This window comes from Calonectris borealis, chromosome Z, assembly GCF_964195595.1.
Source record: "Calonectris borealis chromosome Z, bCalBor7.hap1.2, whole genome shotgun sequence".
Taxonomy (NCBI): domain Eukaryota; kingdom Metazoa; phylum Chordata; class Aves; order Procellariiformes; family Procellariidae; genus Calonectris; species Calonectris borealis.
Genome location: NC_134352.1, coordinates 7,887,381 through 7,907,520, shown reverse-complemented (window position 1 = coordinate 7,907,520; position 20,140 = coordinate 7,887,381). Strand labels below are relative to the sequence as shown.

Sequence of the window (20,140 nt, the reverse complement as noted above, 5' to 3'; positions counted from 1 at the left end):
TTAAGACTGTAATTTGAAAGATGGGAGAGAAGAGGAACAGTGTTAAAGAATGATAAATGTTATTTTACTTTTAATTCTTAGAAACGGTGGTTGAGGACTGGAACTTTTGTTTGCTAGATGGTGTGCAAGTGTGGGCAGGCCATACTCCAGCAAGCTGAGAAGTTCAGTGCAAAAAAAAAAGATGACAGATCCTGCCAAATTTGTGGCAGAACTGAAAGGAGCAGTGAGGTAGCACTGTTCAGCATTATCCTTTGGGAACTGAGAGTAGGAAGGCTGAGGAAAACTCCACAGAAAATTGGGAAAAGAAAGGAGTTCTTTCTGAATGAGAGTTGGGAGTAAAAGAGATGAATCAGTGAGGACAGGGAGGGAAGGAGCTGGCAGCAGCCCCCTGTCACATTGAGGACCTAGGAAGCTGAGAAAGACCCAAGAGACACAGCAGGGAGCAGACAGGCAATGCTGAAAGTGAGAGAGAACGTGAGAAGGGATGAATGAGAGAGCAGCCTTTGATAAAGACCTTGGGTGGATATTTCCTTCGATGGTGAGGTTGAAGAGAGGAAACGTGGCTAAAGAGTTGGGTAGGCTATCAGCATGGATGCTGAAGTCCAAGAGGAAACGTGGAAGAGTGCGTTTAAGTGTTGTGTGAGGAAGGGAAGAGCCACGATTTGAAAGGTTTCTCTCAGAGAGGCTGGTTTAGGAGGTGGATGATGACATGTGTGTGAAGGAAAGGAGAAGAGAAGAATTGATCAAAGAGAGGGCAGCCTCTGAGGGAGTAGTCAGATGTGAACTCGACAGGAGAGTTTCAGAAACCACCAGTCACTACACACATGTTTAAGAAAGGAGGCCTTTGTAGCAGGGGACAGCTCAGAAACCATTTCAGACAAAGAGATCTATCTTCGTAAATTCATGAAAAGAGCTGCAGAGATTATGGATATCTGTTTTTTAATTACATCTGGTATGAGTGTTTCAAAGACATCAAAAGAGGCAGTAGAGGAAGGGTTAGAGAAGATGGTTAGTGAGGAAAGGCAAGACACTAAAGGAATGGAAGTAATGGAAAGGGAGTTGTATGGGAGGAGCAGAGCACAGGCATAACAAAAGTCTTTTTGAGTTGAGCTCTTTCTTCATCACATGTGTATGGTATATTCTTCTTACGTCATTGTAGCACTCTGATAGATGTAGTATTCCAACACTGCTTCGCAACAGACCTGGGCAGAAGCAGGTTTATAGTTTGGTAGTTCTGGAAGAAAGAGAAGGTGCCAGGAAACGTTTTCTATGTATCTCCCCACACTGAACATCTGTTCAGGGAACAGGCCTTCTTGGGGGGGGGGGGGGGAGAAATCAAACGGTTTGCTCCTTCATGTGTGCCCCCAAACCCATAATTGTGAACACATGGTTAGATTTTCAGCCAGCTCACAGTTTATTAACTTACTTTTGTTAAGTTCCTGTTAGAATTCTGATGAAGATTCAGTTGACACATACTTTTTCCAGAATATGAGGTTACACCCATATCTATCTTATCTTTTGTTTCCAGACCTCTAATGTAATTCATAGTGTGCACTAAACAGGACAGAAAGCTGTCCAGATAGTGATAGTATTGCTATTCATTTCAGGCAGGATTTAGAGAGAAGTTGCTACATTTGGCAAATGTTTACTTCCTGCATGGCACAAGCAGTGCTTTGGGCCCAGTTTATTTAATATTCCTATTATTTATCTAATAAGGCTAAGAATTAAAGGATGAAAAAGCAAATGCTTTTGTTGTTTTGAAGAAGATTGCAACCTCTCTGCTTGTTTCTCACTAGCCACACAAACAAACCAGGCAGTTGAATTGACTGTATTAGTTTAGACTGTTTTGAGTTCGGTTAGTCATACAGCATAGACACAAATGTGGTATTATTTTCTTCTTCCTTTTGTAAACACAGCATATTTAATTGTTTTGAGATGAAATTCAGAAGAAACAGCAGCACATCAGCAACACCACTAGTGGCAGCAGCAGTTGGCTTATTTTCAAACCTTTGCAGATCTCTGCTTCTACCCATTATCACTCTTTTTGTCTCATATGTATCATGCAATTTCAGGGTTTCTACTGTACCAAATATTTTCGAGGTGTCTTAGGTAGATTCAGAACTAGTGCACTATGTCCCTTCTGTAGTCTTGTGCTCATGTTAGGATTATTCTTCTTGTTTGTACTTGAAGGTGATTGCTGGCTATTCTGGTGAGGTGTGGAAGGTTTTATCTAAATCATACTAACTGTAGTGGAACAGCTTTGTCAGATGAGAGTCTTGTGGTTTTCTATAAAGGTGATCAGATTCTGGGTTAATCTAATCTCTGCTAGAAATTTATTTTCCAGCTGAATTCTTTTATGTGAGAATGCCTCAAGTCTTTGACATCTAGTTCCTCAGGCTGGTGTTACAAAGATAACCGACATGAATCATGTAAAATACTGCAATAAACACATCGTGTAAATTTCACTGCACTGACCCTCTTGCCATTACTGCTGGTTTCCTCTATTCCTTCCTTTTGAGACCCCAAGTTGATCCAGACTTGAAGCAAGGTACTGCAGATACAGTGCTAGCATTTGAGATTTTGAGCTCTTGTCTGTGAAATGTTGTGGGTGACTATGGCTCAGTATGAATCACTGATCCCCAGGCAGGAAGGCATGTCTCACTGATAAGGAGTAGCCTCAGTACAGGTGGTGTGCAGTGTAAAGTCCGTGTAAATGCTGAATTCTCTACAAGGCCTGGTCAGGATCAGGTAAGCAAGACTGACTTACTAGCTTTAGTCTGGTTTTGGCTTAGTAAGAGGGAGGTGAGGAGAGCGTGTTAGTAGATGGAGGAATAAAAGGGCAGAGATGGGACAGCAACATGGTAGGGCACGAGAACAACTCAGGGTAGGAGTTGCTCTTTTGGTAGAAAATGTGTATGTCATAACCCTCATTTCTGGGGGAAAAAGAACATTAGCTTCTGGTCTGCTCAGTCTCTTCAGGCTGAATATGATTTTCCTCTGATGCATGCATATTTCTTGATATATGATGATTATGGTTCTGTAGTCTTCCTAACTTCCTATGATGTGTAATATTACATTTCTATTTATTTTAGTTTATGATAGAAGTCAAGAATTCCCATAAATCATCTGTGCCATCTGACTGGGTTATGGTTAGTAGGTATGTAAAATGTCTTTGAAGTGCATTCTATTTTAATATATGAGAAAAAAATGTGTAATAACAAAATATTTTGGTATTACAATTAATTACGTACACATTCTCATTGCTCCATGTGTTCGTTTGTGGTTTGTTTTTTTTTTTAAACTGAAAACCAACCAACCAAAATTGTTATGTTTATTTATTGCCATAATAAGTTTTGCTTAAAAACAAACAAAACCAAACCGAAAAACCGGAGTTCTTAAAATGTTTGTTTTTACATGATATATCCTTAGTACACTATATTATTTGCGCAATCTTTCAAACTACATGTTTGACATGACACACTACTGGTGTCAAAACTATGGTCTTGATATCTGTCTATTTTGTAGATACAAATCTTTCCTAAATTTTCTTACTTTATTCAGAAAGGTAAAGGTAGCTGTGCAAATATCTGTGCATCTCAATAAACTTAGTGTATTTAAAATGTCATTTTACTTATTCATGCAGACAAGCTTTGCTTGCTTTGGTATTTAGTGTTATCTAAGCATGATTTTAGATAGTTTTGGATACTTTTTCCAGTAGGTGAGACAGAAATGCACTGAATTATGTAGTTGGCTTTTTTTTTTCAGTCATTTGTTTTATTATTTAAACAGGTTGAATACCTTAATGTTATAACCTGTGAGCACAGACACCTCACACCAGAAATAGGCATAATCAAGGTGAACTCTGAAGTGATGTTCTATTGACTTATGCAAGAATTCAGTATTAAAAGTGCACAGATTAAGATGATGAAGAGCAAATTATAGGTAATCTGGATTTTGTAAAGGAATGCCTAGGAATGCCAAAGTGAGTTCTTAATGAAAATACATAAATAAACAGCAAGTGCCCCAAATGGAAACTAGTATCCATGCAAGACAGTCTGTATTTACTAAGTTTATTTCAGGCTTGTCACGAAGTTTTCCTCTTTAAAGTGAAATTTTTTCTTGCAGTTCATTGTATATGTAATCAATCACAGAAGAGTCATCCATTTGGGCAGCGTATTGCTGAACAGAATTTTGTGAAATATATAAACTTCAGTAATATATGATACATTGTGAAAAACATTTTAAAAGCCTTCTGAATGGGCAGCGGTTCAGTAACCGGTCAGTTTATTCACAATAAAGATCACTGGAATCGATAGAGTTTGGTGCCACAATAAAAGAACATTTTTTTAATATCCCTTTTCAAGGCTCACAGAGAGTAAGAAAACTGGTCCAATATTGCATGTAGATGGTGTAACTGATTGCTTAGTAACCTTGATTTCCTATTTGGCTTTTCTCTGTCTTCCAGCACAAAAGCTGTCAGCCGTTTCCACTCTCCTTTTATTATAGAAAATTACAGACATCTGAATCAGCTCCGGGAGCAGCTAGTCCTTGACTGCAGTGCTGAATGGCTAAATTTTTTAGAGTGAGTTTACAAAATAGAGTCAGTTTTTATCATTGTATTTTATTTTATTTTATTTTTGCTGTAAGAACAGAAAAAGAAAGATTTTTATCTTAAAAAAAAAAAAAGTGGGTAATTCCATTTTGGTGCCCACAACAACTTTAAAGATAGTAAATTAAAATATTGTTCTTCAATTTAAAGCATTTGAAGGCAAGACCTTTGCAGACTGAGTCCTGAGACCAGCAGTGATGTCTCTAGGTTTTAAAATTCTGATGAAAATAAACTATTAAATATATAAAGTGGCTCTCAAAATGTGAAAACTAATATCACAGCATTAAGAACCCGAAAGTACAACTGACTGTGAATGAGTGAAACTGAATCTAGTAGTTTTATTATTGAAGTACAATGTAAATGAGATGAAAAAACAATTTATTATACAAGCTAACCAAATTCACTTTTAATATTAATTGAAATAGAGTATGGCTTCACTGTTAAGTGTGTCATTACTAAAAAAAAAGAAAAAGAATTAAGTACAATTGCAGTGTTACTTATGGTTTTTGAGTTAGAAACGTTCAGGGTGTTTGGGCAGTCCTTTGGGTGAGCATGATTCTCCATGGCCCTGTATTTTGTATGCTAACCCTGCTACTGACTGTGGGTCTGTGCTAGAAAGTAATGGGAGTGTTATTGTTCCTCACAACTGGCACGGAAGATCTGTTTGTCTCAGATCAGAGTTTTGAATGAAGTTATTTGATTGTTTAGCCAAAGGATCTTTAAAATGGGAGTTTAAAAATATTTCTCAAACTTCTGAATATCTTTGATTTTTCAGGTATCTGGTTATCAATTTTTTTTTTTACTTCTGTGAATTACAGACCCACTCAAATTGTTCCTCATGTCATGCAATGATAATTGCCTCACTTTCACTTGTGCATTTTTCCCCACTGCAAAAACTTAACAAGTTCCATGTTGTCTCACTGGGCATAATTGATGCCAAGCTTTGCCTCCTAGTAGGAACCCAGCAATTCTGTAAATTTGGTAGGAATTAGAAAAACATTCCACCTCAGTCTTCTCCAGATGTGTTGCGTTTGCAATACTACAAAAATAGTTCTGTAAAATAATTTTTTGTCACTATATTAGCCATGTAAGTTTGAGAAAACCTATTTAACCTTTCTTCACTTAGTTCTGCTGCTTTTCATGTTCACTTTGCTGTTTTCAATAGTGTTGTATGATAGAAGCATAGAACAAGGAAAGACTTGTGTGTAGGAAAGTGTTCTTCCCCACCCCTCTATTTATTCATTTAATTATTAAATTTTGCTCCCCTATTGGTTTTATATTCCATGTTGTATCTTTGAGGCTAGGAGAGGAGGGAAAGAAATTCTTGAGGACTGAGAGAATGAACTCTTCTGAAAACTGTGTTCTCCTGGTAACATCATTATTCTACTGGGGGAAGCAATACCATTAATGGAAAATGAATTCTTGACTTTTCTTTTCTAGATACCATGTTTTATTGAAATTGTAGACAACGCCTATGTTCAGCCACTTTTGGTTTATTTTTCTTGACTGTGAATTGGCAGTTGGGATTCAGTTGCCACTGTGATAAATAGTGGCATTTTTATAGACCGTATTTAGGCAGCAGGGATCAACTGCAGACTCTTCATATGCTATCTAATGAATTTCATTTTGCCTGCTTTTTTGTGGTTAAAAATAATTCACTGTTACAACGGAATCATGAAGTCCGTCTTGATTAAGATTGTGTATTCATATTGTAAGTTAATACACTGCTGGGAGATTTGAATTCACAGTAATTTAAAGACCATAAGAACCCTGTGAGAAGCATGCATGGGGTATATTTTGGCAGTGCATTTGTATCTGTATGAAATTATTTTTTTCTCTTTTCTTCCTCCTGTTATTTTCCCCTGTTTTGGTATAGCCATTTTAGTGAACATTATCACCCTGTGTCTAAAGCGATTGGTCACCTAGCAACTATCGACTGTCTGTTCTCCTTGGCCCAGGTGGCTAAACAAGGAGACTACTGCAGGTAATAAATTTTTAATTTTTATTTAGGATTTTATAGGGAATTATAAGAGAGTATTTAAAAAAAATTATTTTAATATGTGTATTACAATAAAATGCATTATTAAAATTGCTTATAGTAGTTTCAACTTAATCAGATTTTGCAAAGCAACACTTCTGGGCTTAATGCAAATCTGTAAACATTGCAGTTCAAATCTGACATCTTTGCCTATTGTTTGGCTTGAGTCTAGTAGTTTGTATCTCACATATATATAAATATATGTTGGACTTTGCATGGAAATTTTTTTATCTTTTTTTTTTTCTCCGCAAGGTCTGAATTTATAATGTCTTTCTAATACCTAAGATTCTAAGGTGTATGAGGTATGTTTCAAAGATGTATTTCAGGTAAATAATAGGTAAATATTAGTGCCAGCTTCCAGAGCAGTGATGATGCCTCATCTAGGATCACGTGTTAGATCGATTAGCTGTGCACCTCCCTCTACTCAAGACCCAGACATGTACACTGAGCACCGCAGCCTGGGACTCTGGTGGTGCCGAGGCTGTCCCCCCTGCTCTCTGCAGAGGCGAGACATGAACCCTCAAGTCCTGCTTCCCCAGAGGTTGGTCCAGAGCTGGCTCCTGAGCGTGTACACCCTGCAGCTCAGGTCGTTTTCCTCCTCACGAGCCAGCATCTCTTGCACCCACACAGAGATAGTCAGTCTCACTGGGGTACCTTCTTCCATACCGTGAGGTCTCTGTCCCCAGAGGCACTGGGCACTGAGTGAGCCACTGCTCCAGCTCACTGCGTGTTGTCCTAGAGGCCAGCACTTACTGTTTCTGAGGTTTACTGTAGACACCTCTGCAAGGGCTGTTGGTTTCCAGTCCTCAGCCATTCCCTCTGCCAGACAGTCCACATACTCTCTTTTGAAAAGTGCTGTGTGTAACTTTTTAAACGTTGTCATTGTGGGGCTGCACTGCAAGTGCTCAGACAATTAGGAATAACCATATGAATTTGAGACGTTTGAGATGTGTGGAAATACAGCAAATCATGTATTAAATGTATGTGGATGAAGGGAAGTCAACTTACATATGCTTCTGCTTTTATACAGCATTAAAGAGAATATTGATCACGTCTGGACTCTTGGGATCTTGTGTACCTCTATCAAAATCTCTTTGAAAGTAATTGCTCACTTATTTCTGTATACTCAGATGAGAAAACAAACTGAAATCTGATTAATTCACTGTGCAGAGTTTAAATAATTTACTGAATTCTAAAGAATGGCTTAGAGCTTATAAACTGGCAGGAAAGAGACTTCTCAGTGAAACTTCAGCTGCAGGGAAGGTGTCAATAATTAATTTTGGAGTGCTACTGAAGGAAAGATGGGACTTTAATATTAACTAATTTAAGTGTTTGGGAGGAATGTTTTTTGATTAAGTGAGGATTGTTTCATATCACCCTACCTGAGGCATGTAAATGAGTCGTGAAGTCAGGAGCACAATTGCTCTACACAGTGGTTGGAGAGAGGTGAGCACCTCTTCCAGTTTCGAGGCATCTTGGGACCTGTGTGTTGGGAGACTCATCCTTCATACAGACAATTGCAACATCAGCGCTGTCAGGCAGCAAAGTTAGATACCTGAAAATGATGGTGTAGGTAGCCCAGAGATCATCATCTGATGTTTGAGTATCCACTCTGCAGACTGTGAATTTTTTAAGGAATGCTGTTGAAAAGGTGAAAGGTGGTGCATGACTAAAGGACATGATGTGCATTCCAGAGCGATTTACTTTTTTTTTTCTTTCTTTTTTCCCCCCTCTCTCTTACTGCATGACACATGATTGTCTGATTGTGGGAACACAGGGCAGGGAAGACCTTTTGAATGGCTGTGGCTGAGGCCCTACTTCTGCAGGCCCCACTGTCTGAGACCAGAACAGGCAGTCAGCAAGGCTCATGGCATCCTGAAACCACATCCTGTCTCACAGTTACATGGAAGGAGGCTCGAGCAATTAAAAAAAGGGAATTATTTCCAAAGACAAGGGCAGAATTATAAAATGGCAAATAGATCGTTTAGCTGTCATCTCGCTCTCTTGAATGCAAGGTGGAGAGGTACAGGAGGAAGTGCTTCTAGGTATGTGCTCCTCCCTTTTCAGACCATCACATTACAGCTCCAAACAACTTACCCATCCAGCAAACGGAGGGTGAAATTTTCTTTCTTTGTGCCCAAGGCCTAAGACTCTGTCTGTATTGGTTTAAGCTCGGCTATACAACTGCTGGAAATATCTTTGTGCTAAAAAAACCACGTCATGATCAGCTTGCACTTCTTTTACTCTTGCACAGTGCTTTATGTTCCTAATATACCATTTATTTTATCTCCATTTTCCTTTCAAATTGCATCATCATTCTCCAACCCAAGAAAAGTCACACTCCCAACATCTTGTCTTCCCTCTAAAGTCCACCCAAATTGTTAGAATTTTTTGTCTAGAAATTAACTGTGGCTTTGTTTCAGTATTCTCTTTTTTTCTCAGCTGCTGCCATTTTCCTAAGTTACTGCTCTTATTTCAGAGTAATTGTACTTCTAGTGTAGGAAAATGTTGCTGAGACATGAAATCACATTTACTTTGGTGCTGCACTTCAGTTTACTATGAAAAAGTAAACCTAGGTTGCAGAGAACAAAAAGAAATCATAGTCATAATTCAGTGAAACATGCTGCTTCTGCATTTTTTGTTTTGTGAAGAACACACAGCTCTTGGAGATGGAGCTTTTCAAACATGGAGATATGTAACATAGAATTATACATGTTATATTAATAGACATGTAGACAAATTTGTAGCTTTGGAAGATTTGAGACCAAACTTTTTATATGGTTTGGAGATCAGAGGAAAAAAGTAACTGGTATTGATCTGGTTTGCATATTAATTTCTAAAAAGGTACTGTTATTTCAGTGTTTCAACTTAGATACTAAGCTCTTTCTATAAGCAGTTATTGTTTGATGACTCTTGTACATGTTTGGTAGTTTGCTGTCAGATTATGAGAGCTGCTGATATTTATAGGAGAGTAACAGGTCTGTCATACTGTAGTCTTTGATTTATATTGTTTAATGTGTTATCAGTCATAATATACATAGTTGGACAATTTTCTTTACTCCCCACACTCCAGTTAGGACTTAATGCAGTAACTGGCTGGGCCAGTTCATCAGCAAGATCATTCTGAGAATATGAAATGTATCTGCAAAAGGTGGCACATTGCAGAAGTTGGTGCAGTTGTGCGAAGAAAGCAGACTGTCCTCCAGTTTGGGGATGTTGCTATTGCTTGTTCATTTTGTAGCTCTTAACAGTTCTTTAGAATACAAGAAACGACTGAAAACGTTCCCTAGGTAATGAAAAAATGCAGAAAATACTCTAAAATTTCTTTATCCAGTCTGTTAATATTTGATTAAAACTGAATGAAACCAAGGAAGTGTTTAGAAATATTTGATAGCAATAATTCGTTTTTGTCATTTGTATTTTTTTTCACGAAAATCTGCATCATAGATGACCCTCCTGCAGACTTTAGTTACAGTAGTTCTAAATAATCAGTTACAATAAACATTGAAATTAATTTCTCTTCCTTTTTGCAGACCAATTGTGCAAGATAATCGACGAGAAATAATTATAAAAAATGGGAGGCACCCTGTGATTGATGTACTACTGGGAGAACAGGATCAGTATGTTCCAAATACCACTAACCTTTCAGTAAGTACTGAGATACTGTTTGAGCTTCAAAATCATTCAAGGGAAGGAATCTGGGATATGCTTCTTGGCCAGGAAGTTAAAATAAATAATATAATCATACAACAGTCTGCTTGGTTGCATTTCAGAGAGATATTGCTAGACGTGATGACGTCTGTTTTGTCCTTTTTCTGGTATCTTGCAGCCAGACGCTTTCTTTACAACCTTGTTCAGTCTTCATGGAATAACGAAAAGAAAGATGATCTCAAAATTAGGAAGGTGAAAGTTTTAAATGGATATTTTTGAAAAACAAATGAATAATTACAGTTTTTTTAACAGCGTCATCGGAGTCTTCATTTTGTCGTAATTTTATCTCAAATTTGTGGAGTTTTTTAATATACAAAATAGCAACAACTTAAGTTTCTGTGTAACATGTTACAAGCTCAGCTTTCCAAATTAAATCTAAGATAGCTTTTTTTTTTTTAAGGTATTTCTCTACTATGTGTTTTCCTTTCTTTCTGGAAGTATTAATTTCATACAGCCTTTCTTAATCTGACAATGTAGACTTGGAGCTCTGACGCTTCACTAAGTAGTATCAAGTACATGCTGCGTAGACTGCACGTTAGTTGTAAGAAGCCTTTCATATTAACATATGATAAAGATCCCCCATGTGTAGCTTGCAGGCTGTATATTACCCATAAGTCTCCCTCTGGCTGTTGTTTTCTGCAATAGAGATTGATGTTGAGAAGTAGTAAGCCTATTACTTGCTTGGTATTGTTGTCAAGAGGTCAAAGTAAGTGGGGGAGCTACTTCATTTCCTATGCAATGTTACCTAAATTGTATGACCTAAATTACCTAAAATTGCTATAAATACGCAATTACCATAGGTGGGAAACATTGCCGTATTTTATTTCACATACCTGTTTCTGATAAGCATATTTTAGTTTGTTTCCTTCTTCTTTTTTTCCTGTGTCGTGGTTTAACCTGGCAGGCAGCCAAATACCATGCAGCCGCTCACTCACTTCCCCCCCCCCTCCCACCCCTAGTGGGACGGGGAGAGAATCGGAAGGGTAAGAGTGAGAAAAACTCGTGGGTTGAGATAAAGACAGTTTAATAGAACAGAAAAAGGGAAAATAATAATGGTAATGATAGAATATACAAAATGAGTGATGCACAATGCAATGGCTCACCACCCGCGCTGACCGATAACCAAGTAGCGATCGGCACTTCCTGGATCACGCCTACCGTTCATATACTGAGCATGATGTCACATGGTATGGAATACCCCATTGGCCAGCTGGGCCAGCCGTCCTGGCCACGCTCCCTCCCAGCCCCCTGCACATCTGGCAGGGCATAGGAAGATGAAAAGTCCTTGACTAGTGTAAACAATACCTAACAACAACCAAAACATCAGTGTGTCATCAACATTATTCTCACACTACATCCAAAACACAGCACTATACCAGTTAATAGGAAGAAAATCAACTCCATCCCAGCCAAAACCAGGACATCCTGAAAAACTAAAATCTGTCTTTTAAATTACATGTCCTCTTGACCTTTTTTTGCTAAATATTTACCTGCCTATATCTCTTTTGAAATACTGCATTTCTGTTTGTATTGAATGTGAAAAATATGCTTGCAACTTAACTCTGAATACGTAACTGCCTTTTCATATGGTAAATATAGAAAAGGTATGAAACAGATGTCAGTGTGGAGCATCACAGTGATAAACACCATTCAAATTTGTATGTATTTCTCTGGAAATATTTTTAAATGCTGTTCTATACTGAACAATGATACAGATATTGTGCAATACTTCAAGGAATGTTTTCAAAATTATTTGTGAACTCCAAACAAGCAACAGATGGCATTTACAAAAAATTCAGCATTTCATTCAGTAATCATCATGCACTTTCCCCTGTTAGTCCCATTCTTATGTTAGCTTTCTAAACACTGAATATTACAAAATCAAGTGATTGTGGTAGAATCACTTTTGGCTCTACTGTTGGTTTGAGTTTTCTCTTTTTTGAGAGAACTGGGTGGGAACCCAGTTTGTTAAAATGCCTCTGGTTTTAAACTGATGTTTTTGAATCAGCAGGAAATGTATCTCCGGTCATGTTTTCAGCTGAAATGTTGTCAAATATCTAACTTTAGGAAAAGCTTTCTTGTAGTGCCCTGAAATAAACACCTTATTCTTCTGTTTCCCCTCTCCTTCCCAAATATTCATGGATTTTTTTAGTACTTTTAACTTCAGCCATAAATTCCAATTAGATGTTATGGTTGTATGCAATTGTAAGGGCAGATGGGTTCTTTGGTCTGATGTTACAGCATATGTTCCTTCTGAAAGCTGGCTTTGCAAATCGGCCACCAGTCTCACATGGCTGGAGTGACCCTGGAGGGATACCAAGCACATGCAAGAAATCTGTGGATTTTAACAGATGAACTCATTCTGGTTTTAAGTATCTCTAAATTCTGTTGTGTTGAGCCCAGTTGTGGCCCTGATGAAATTTTAGTAGCAGTATTGAAACTATACCTTGGAGACTAGAATGTTATTAATTTTGTTCCCATATACTCATATGCATTTTATTACATCCATCCTTTATTCCTGATAATGGCATTTTCTGGGGTTTGACTTTATTGCGACTTCCTTATGGATGGGGTTTTCGTAGCAAAAGCTAAACAGCTTTTTACATATAATAAATACTGATTGCATCTATCTTCTGTATGATCTGGATTATGGTATAAAAGTGACAGTCCTATATGAATTTTATTTGCCTCCCAATTAACAGAATGAAAGCCCGATCAAAAAATGAATCTGTAAAGATCGTGAGGTTTATTCTGTGGAGATTTTTCTTTTTTTTTTTTTTTCTTGTCACAGTGCCTGATCAATTCCAAGTTTCCTAAGTAGGATGGCTAATGTTTATCATGCACAGCTTATCCTTTCTTGCATGTCCCTCCCATGGGCAATGGAATATGCTGTCTTTCGGTTAGTTCATCAATTGCTGGATTTCATTCTATGTACCTAGTAGAAAGGAGAAGTCTAGTTGTCTAAAGTACTTGCATAACTTAATTTCCTAGTCCTGATTCAGGCTATGAGAAAGCTTTATAGATTCGTTGATGAGTTTTAATTTGTATTAGCAATTGTCTTGCACCAGAAGAAGACAGCTTTATTCTGGAGCCATAGACATGTAGCAGTACTGTAGAGAGCTGAGACGAGCTCTTGCACATGATTTCATTTTCCATAGGATTTCAGTGGTTAGATTCACTGATCAATCAGAGATTGGATATAGTATACTCACTATCTGTGTTGCAGTCAAGTATTGCCAAACTCGGCAATGTCTTGATTTCTTGTTGTAGCCAGTCTGTTTGAATGTCTGTATGTTGTACCAAGGCAAGCAATTATGAATGGGTGTAAAATCTCGGTCAGGTCTTTGTCTGCCAGATCTTGTCCCCATTTGGCAATGAGAACTCTAACTGGAGAGGAATCCAGATCACAACCAAATTAGGACAGCTATGCTGAAAGCTGATTAATTTCTCTCTTTCTCCAAAGAAAATTGCACAGAAAGTTCTTGGAGTGCTTTCTTTGCTCCTTGGTGGAGAAAGGGAAGGTTTGTCCTCACTGTTCATTTTGCTCAAGAGTAATGAAGGTTGATTGAGATGCTTCTTTCTCACCAGCCTGGAGAGGTCTTACGAAAATTTATCCGTCTGAGACTTCATAATATCTTGAAAAGTGAATGTGGTGAAATCCAAGAATGAAAGAAGCTGTTCACCTAGAAACAGAACATTTAATCCTGAGGACTTGTCCTTTATCCCTCTAAGCACATACGCACACCAGACTTTCTTATAAAAGCACCATGTGCAGGACAATGTATTTGACCACTGTTCTATGTTTCCAGGGAGATGGTGAAAGGGTCATGATAATAACTGGACCCAACATGGGAGGAAAGAGCTCCTATATAAAGCAAGTTGCATTGATCACAGTCATGGCACAGATTGGTTCTTACGTTCCTGCAGAGGAGTCGACAATTGGTGTTGTGGATGGTATTTTTACCAGGTAATCTTTCAAAACTTGCTGTATGTTTACGAAAATGTTATTGTGGCAGGGGGTGTGAGTGTATATCAAAGTATAATTTCATTTTTCATTTAGAGAACTTTAGAATTTATACTTGAAGTTTCCTTTTTCATTTTAAATATATGCATTGGTTCTTAGGTTTTGATTCTGATTTTCTGGTAAGCTATAGTACTTGTTTTGGAATCTTTGAATGTTTAAAGGATAAGAATGTTAATGTGTGTGTCTTAAGATCCAGATATGTAACTTCATCTGCCTAAATTGACATCTCAGCCAAATTTATTCTGCTGGGTGATAGCCAAATGATGTTCCCCTTAAAATAAGTGCTGTCACCTCTAAAAATCATGACACAGTTTCTGCTGTGCAGTGCAGTTGTACGTACTCACAATATTTGAGACTGAGAATTTGGGGCTGCGTATATTCTATGCTTACTATATTTCCTGTACTATCAGTCTTGAACACATTTTATCTGATCTCTTTTAAAGAATGAATAATGGCAGTTTATTTCACTCAGTCTCATTTTTAAGGTAGTGCTGAGTAATTTTTAAAGATTATCAGTACAGTCAAAACTTTTGTATTTTACAATCTAATATTACCGAGGATTATCCAGCTGGTTTTTTACCCTTTTTCTTTAATCTATTCTTTCATCGACAGAAGTTCTGTGTCACTGATGGTATTTGAAATGGGTAATTATTTATGGTTATAAGCTTCACAACAATATGTATCTGTGATAGAATTATCTTTCCTGAAATTCTAGTTCTGTGATGGCAGTGTGCATTTCAGTGTTAACTTTTAACAGAGAATCTGAAATACTACTCATCTTGGGTTGCTTCGTCATGTAAAGGTGTTTTGTTCTTATGCCTCATTGTGTCATGACAGAAATGAATGAAATCACGCTTTGATGCACTTCAATGCTAAGCAGTTGAACAAATTAGAAAACAATTTGTATTAGCTTTCCAAAATTCATTTGAGCAGAAAATTCAAAATGGTTAACTTTTTTCCCCTACCCTGTGGTGGAAGTAGTTGACTGGTTGATTGGATGAGCATTTCTCGAGGGGACATGGAGATACACAAGATCTGATTTACTTTACAGAAAAAACATTACAACATTACTAACAATTTGAAGATTATTTTTGTCTTCCTCTGTGTTTTATAAGTGAACTTAGAGTATTTTACTTGTGTTCACACTGGCTTAATTTCTAACCATACGCACGCAAATCTGTTACTCTTAAGCTTAGTATCTCCTTTCCTTTACTTTTATTTGACTGTCATTGCAACAGGATTATTTCTGCAGAAAAATTAAGAAATGTGACACAGTCACTGGGAGTGCCATTTTGTTTTGTGCCCACTAGAAAGTGAACAAATTGGTTTTTGTCCTCTACAGTGTGAAAACCTTAAAATTAATATATCTGAGTTCCACCTGTTTCCCAGTGTATTTCTCTGATTCCACTTAGCTCTTCTCTACATTATAGGTATTTTTCACATCTGTTCTGATAAGATAGTGTGGTTGAAGTGAACTTACGCTTTTAGATTTCAAGTCAAGCAAACCTAGAATGTGTTACTTGCTGGCTGTGAGGTTTCAGACCATTTAATTTGGAACCCAGTCAGATTCTAACACAGGGGATTGATCTTTTTTCCCTGTCTAAATTAGCTTTGGAAGCTCAGCTGGATATGCCATTCTTCATTTAATGTGAAATGTGTCAAACACCAGATAAAGATACTAAAGAATTACTTAAATTTTTGTCATTGCATTGGCAATTAATAGTAAACTAATTGGCTCAATATTAATCAAGAAGAAATTGAAGATATATTATTGAGATAGAAATAGTCATGCATTAGTTAGAACATTAACAGGAAGCAAAAAAGCTGAGTTTATGTATTGCATTCCTTCAGAAATCCATGACGGTCACTTCAGTTTGTAAAAGATCTATCAGTGGAACTGCTTGGCTGTGCATCTCTTTAAACTTCTGTCTTCTAGTGTCATTTGAGGGAATTGATTGTACTGTTGGGACAAGCATTAGCCATTTGTGATGTACTTACAGGATATTAGATCTTGACCCAGTTGTAGCTTTTCTTCCAGTACATAGGTTTAGGAGAATACTTGCATCATGATTTTGCTTTAGGCTGTGTAGTATGGGGGCTTTCCTTGCTCTACATATCCAAGAAATGACATCCATGCTCCCCAAGTAGGTGAGTTGTCAGTGGTCTTTTCTGTCCCGCTGTATTTGATTGTCAGTAGCCACGAAGTGGTCTTTAGTGCCCAGTCTGGTCTTTGCCTAACTCCTGTTCATTCTCACCTTCTCCAAATCGTGAACTTCACCCTCTGCAACGAGAAAAGGAGTAACTTACTAGATTCTGCAACTCAGAGGCTCAAGGTGTAGAGAGACTTACAGGAAGTAGGGACCTCTATTTTGGTTCATTTGGTTTTTTGGGGTTGTTTTTTGTTTTGTTTTGTTTTTCAGGGTTCTGGGAAAGGTCTTAAAGTATGTAAGTGTGTCAGGCCAGGTTAATGTGTTGTTATATTCTGTGTATTTGTTAGCCCTAGGAAGTTATACTTGTGATAGTTTTTAATGCCTGGTTGGAGAAGAGAAACAATTAATTCAGCTGCCATGTGATATGTCCTACATTGTTTCTTTAATGCTCTGTCTGGCTGAACATACATGTCTAAAGCCTCAGCTTTTGCCAAGAACTCTTCTCTGGTAGGGAATGAGCTTGAAGAGATCAGAGATTTTCTCTTAACTCGCCCCCAATTTTGCTTTTTTTGTTTTGTTTTTTTCCTCTGTGTTTTTGTTTTGGGGGTTGTTTTTGTTTGTGGGTTGTTGTTTGTTTTTTTTTTTTAATAGAATACAGCTATGCAGACCACCTTTCTGCACTGCCACCCCATGCATGGGAAGATGTCAGCTTCCAAGTTATTTTCATTACTGCCATGGTGTGTTGTTTTCTAGACACTGCTATTAGCATAGCACCCCTCCTGCTATTAGCATAGCGTAGTACAGGCTGACTCTTGAGAAGTTCTGCGCATCAGGAGCACCAACAGTTCTGCTGCTTGCTAAATTTTTTTGAATATTGGTGCTTTATTCTGCAGTCACTTTTTTGTTTGTAGACTGCATCTTCAAAGTGTGAATTTATATAGGTTTAAGAGATTAACATTCATCTAGGATTTGTATCCTGTGTTCTAAGTAGGGTTTCCATGGAAATTGAAAGGTTGCTACTATGATTATTCCTTTGGATATATTTAGTATTTATGTATTACAGCTTCTCTAAATTGACTTTAAATACTGCATTATATTAAACATTTTTAAAGATGCACAAGGAATTGTCTTGCTTACAGGTACAGTGAAAATAGGAATGATTCATCTTCATTACTGGGTGTATAGACACAATGCAGTGCTAAGGCTAGTCCAAACATTGCAGAGGAGTGTTGATAATTTCATCCTAAAGAGGAGGAAAGGGAGAGAATCTTCGGCTGCATAATGTCCCTAAGCCCAGATGATATGCTGTTACAAGTCTGTAAATTGAAAACTTGGAGCGGGGCAAGAGTCATTTCCTACAGTACCCTGCTTGTGGTGTTCACTTCTTAGGGAAGTCTCTGAGTCCTCCTATGGACTCTCCCAAATCTCACCATTTCTTATGTGTAAAAACAACCTTGCTATTTCCATTGCTATGCTTTATTCCTAATCCTGGGAAGGGGGTGTTAGGGATTGTGAAATATAAGTAAAAGGTTTGCTTCATTGTTAGGTGGCTCCAGCTTCATAACATCAGACTAAAAAGACACTAAATCATTCTCCGTATTTCTGTATTTTTATTTAAAGCTATTTTTGGAATAGATTTCTGTATTGTATTATTAAAGTGTTTGTATACATTTCTCACTTGAAATTCCATACTTCCATTATTTTTTTCATGAGTCAACGTATGTGTAAACCATTTTTGTACAAAAAAGTTACTACTTTTCAGACTGTATGCTATGCCCGTTATTTAAGGGATAGCTATGTGATATGGAGGGAGTACACAATATTTTGAGGATGTTTTGCTGGTTGATATTTTCTTCTTTTTTTTTTCCCTTCTCCAGTAAGGGATAACGTTTTCATGCAACCTTTGCTTGAGGAATTTAACTTAATCAGTGCCATTATAGTTAAGAATTTTAGAAGAGTTTTGGAAAGGTCAGCGCCCAATCTATATTGACTTTTAATGTGATTTGAGTATTTAATTCTCTGATATTTGAAAATTCCCATCCAAGTTTCTCCTTGCAGTAAATGGGCTCAATTTTTGCTTTATATTAACCTTCAATTTGTGTTAGTTTTTCTAATATAGTTATTCAAACATTGAAATTAATATGTTTCTCTGTGTGTTTGTGTAGAAAGACAAAGCAAGTGTGAACACGCGCATATGAGAACTAATGAAAGAAATTCTGTTGACCTAATCTTCTGTTCAGAAGAGGTTATGTTTAGCTGCTGAAGAAAGCTCACCTTTTAAGAGGTCCCACTTACAATCAATTATTGATATAATTTCTTACAGCTAGAAAACTTCAGCTTGTAGGTCACCAGTAGCTCTTCATGAGGGTCAATTTTCAAAATTAAGAGAGAGATTTTTGTTACAACAAATTGTTACAACAATTTGAAGGTAAAATGTGTTCAAATAAACAAGCTAATTAATAGTTCAAATTACCAAATGGCTTGTATTCAAGATTTTAAGAATCAATTTATTGAAATCACAAGCTACCATTAGAAAGAATACTGTAAAGGAGATCAACTCCTACTCTAGGTGATGATAAAGGGACAAAGAAGACTTTCCTTCCTAGAGCACCTACCTGCCTGGCTTTCTCTTCTTGTGTTGAAATAAAAGCTATTTTACTTATTTCAGTGATCAAATACAAGTATGCACAGTCACACTATGGTGACATACATCTTCTGGTGAGATTTTATACCATCAGCCAAATTGGGTATACTATTAAAGGTACAGCTTCAGTTATCTGAACTAATACGTTGCACTGTGCTTCAATTGCATTTGAAAATTGCCTCTTGTAGGTTATGTGCCACATGCTTAAAGGTTAGAGGAATAAATAGAAGCATCAGTAAGATGCATGTAGATTATCCTCTTGTGCACTTTGTCTCTGTCGTGGTTTAACCTGGCAGCAGCCAAATACCACGCAGCCGCTCACTCACTCCCCCCACCCCCAGCGGGACGGGGAGCGAATCGGAAGGGTAAAAGTAAGAAAAACTCGTGGGCTGAGATAAAGACAGTTTAATAGGGAAAGCAAAAGCCGCGCACGCAAGCAAAGCAAAACAAGGAATTCATTCACCACTTCCCATCGGCAGGCAGGTGTTCAGCCATCGCCAGGAAAGCAGGGCTCCATCACGCGTAGTGGGGACTTGGGAAGACACACGCCATCACTCCGAACGCCCCCCCCCCTTCTTCTTCACCCAGCCTTATATGCTGAGCATGACGTCATATGGTATGGAATAGCCTATTGGCCAGCTGGGCCAGCCGCCCTGGCCACACTCCCTCCCAGCCCCCTGCACATCTGGCAGGGCATGTGGGAAGATGAAAAGTCCTTGACTAGCGCAAACACTACCTAGCAACAACCAAAACATCAGCGTGTCATCAACATTATTCTCACACTACATCCAAAACACAGCACTATACCAGTTAATAGGAAGAAAATCAACTCCATCCCAGCCAAAACCAGGACAGTATCTCAAAAGAGTTATCTTGTTTACTGGTTCTCAGCATGTCTTTAATCTTCATGATGGCAAAGAAATAGAGTTTGAATTGTCTGAGAAGGTATATTAAGAAAACGGAG

The 20,140-nt window shown here is 37.7% G+C and overlaps 1 protein-coding gene across 2 annotated transcripts in view; it reads left to right on the top strand.

Annotated features, from left to right (window-relative positions):
* Positions 1-20,140, top strand: part of MSH3 (mutS homolog 3) — a 116,857-nt gene that overhangs the window by 75,948 nt on the left and 20,769 nt on the right. For both annotated transcript variants that reach the window (XM_075137117.1, XM_075137118.1), the window contains exons 16-20: positions 3,093-3,157; positions 4,466-4,582; positions 6,486-6,593; positions 10,181-10,295; positions 14,168-14,325. In XM_075137117.1, coding sequence (XP_074993218.1) covers positions 3,093-3,157; positions 4,466-4,582; positions 6,486-6,593; positions 10,181-10,295; positions 14,168-14,325 — 563 coding nt within the window. The remainder of the gene's footprint in view (positions 1-3,092; positions 3,158-4,465; positions 4,583-6,485; positions 6,594-10,180; positions 10,296-14,167; positions 14,326-20,140) is intronic.